This window comes from Nematolebias whitei, chromosome 18, assembly GCF_014905685.2.
Source record: "Nematolebias whitei isolate Nwh7 chromosome 18, NemWhi1, whole genome shotgun sequence".
NCBI classification, from domain to species: Eukaryota; Metazoa; Chordata; class Actinopteri; order Cyprinodontiformes; family Rivulidae; genus Nematolebias; species Nematolebias whitei.
In genome coordinates this window covers 40,936,466-40,937,598 of record NC_056515.1, presented here as the reverse complement: position 1 = coordinate 40,937,598, position 1,133 = coordinate 40,936,466, and the positions used below count along the sequence as shown (strand labels likewise).

At 51.3% G+C, this 1,133-nt stretch overlaps 1 protein-coding gene across 1 annotated transcript in view; it reads left to right on the top strand.

The window, feature by feature from the left end:
• wdr41 (WD repeat domain 41) overlaps nucleotides 1-1,133 on the top strand; it is a gene marked incomplete at its 3' end in the record, with an annotated part of 21,860 nt that overhangs the window by 2,379 nt on the left and 18,348 nt on the right. The window contains 1 exon segment of the mRNA XM_037691847.1: nucleotides 214-329. Within this exon segment, the coding sequence (XP_037547775.1) occupies nucleotides 214-329 (116 nt within the window).

The following is a 1,133-nucleotide window of genomic DNA, read 5'->3' as shown; positions in this document are numbered from 1 at the left end:
GTCCTGTCTCTGGTCCTGTCTCTGGTCCTGGTTCAGGTCCTGTCTCTGGTCCTGGTTCAGGTCCTGTCTCTGGTCCTGGTTCAGGTCCTGTCTCAGGTCCTGTCTCAGGTTCTGGTTCAGGTCCTGTCTCTGGTCCTGGTTCAGGTCCTGTCTCAGGTCCTGTCTCTGGTCCTGGTTCAGGTCTTCTCATCATGCTCCCTCCTGTGTCTGCAGAAAAGCCCCGTGTTGTGCATCGGAGAGGAACAGCCCAAGAACTGCTTCACTGAGCTGCAGGTGCTGAAAGGACATTTTGACATCGTTCGATTCCTGGTGCAGATTGATGACTTCAGGTAGGCCCCCCCCCCCAACCCCCCTAACCCCCCACCCCCCGTGGTTTGTCTAACCCTGGCTGGCCTCCGCCCCTCTGACTGACAGGAGACCCTCACCTGCAGTGAACTCACAGAGCGTGACCACCAGCAGCGTGAGATTGTTGCTCAGAGCAAATCCTCTTAATGCTGCCAGCTCACGTGCACACAGGCTCTGTGGCAGCTCACGTGCACAAAGGCTCTGCACCTGAGCTGCTGCTGCATGCTACAGTGGCTCAGCACAAGTCCTCAGACTGGATTTAGAAGAGACTGAGGTGGGGGCCGCTCCACGCCTCCCTCCCAGACCTCGTCCGCAGTCGGGGCCGAGGGGCAGAAAATTCCCTCCAGATTGATTCTGAAGTCGGAGAAATGTGTCGTGGACAGTTCGTGTCCTCGTTTAATCTCAGTTTCATCTGCTCATCCTGTGTGTCGGTGCTGGGAACAGTCAGGGTGGGGGGCAGGAGGTGAGGTGGAGACGATCGTGTGTGAAATAATCCACAGGGTTCCTGCACAATCTTGAAAAGCATTTAATTTGACTGTTTTACATCAGTATGGAAATATAATAAACAGATTCTGATGAGATGATTAAAGTCTGAGCATTCCTGAAGGAACGCACCCGCCATGTTCATTCAACCTTTATTTATACAAGTTAATCCCGCTGATTCATTCATTCAGCCTTTATTTATACAAGTTAATCCCACTGATTCATTCATTCAGCCTTTATTTATACAAGTTAATCCCACTGATTCATTCATTCAGCCTTTATTTATACAAGTTAATCCCGCTGAT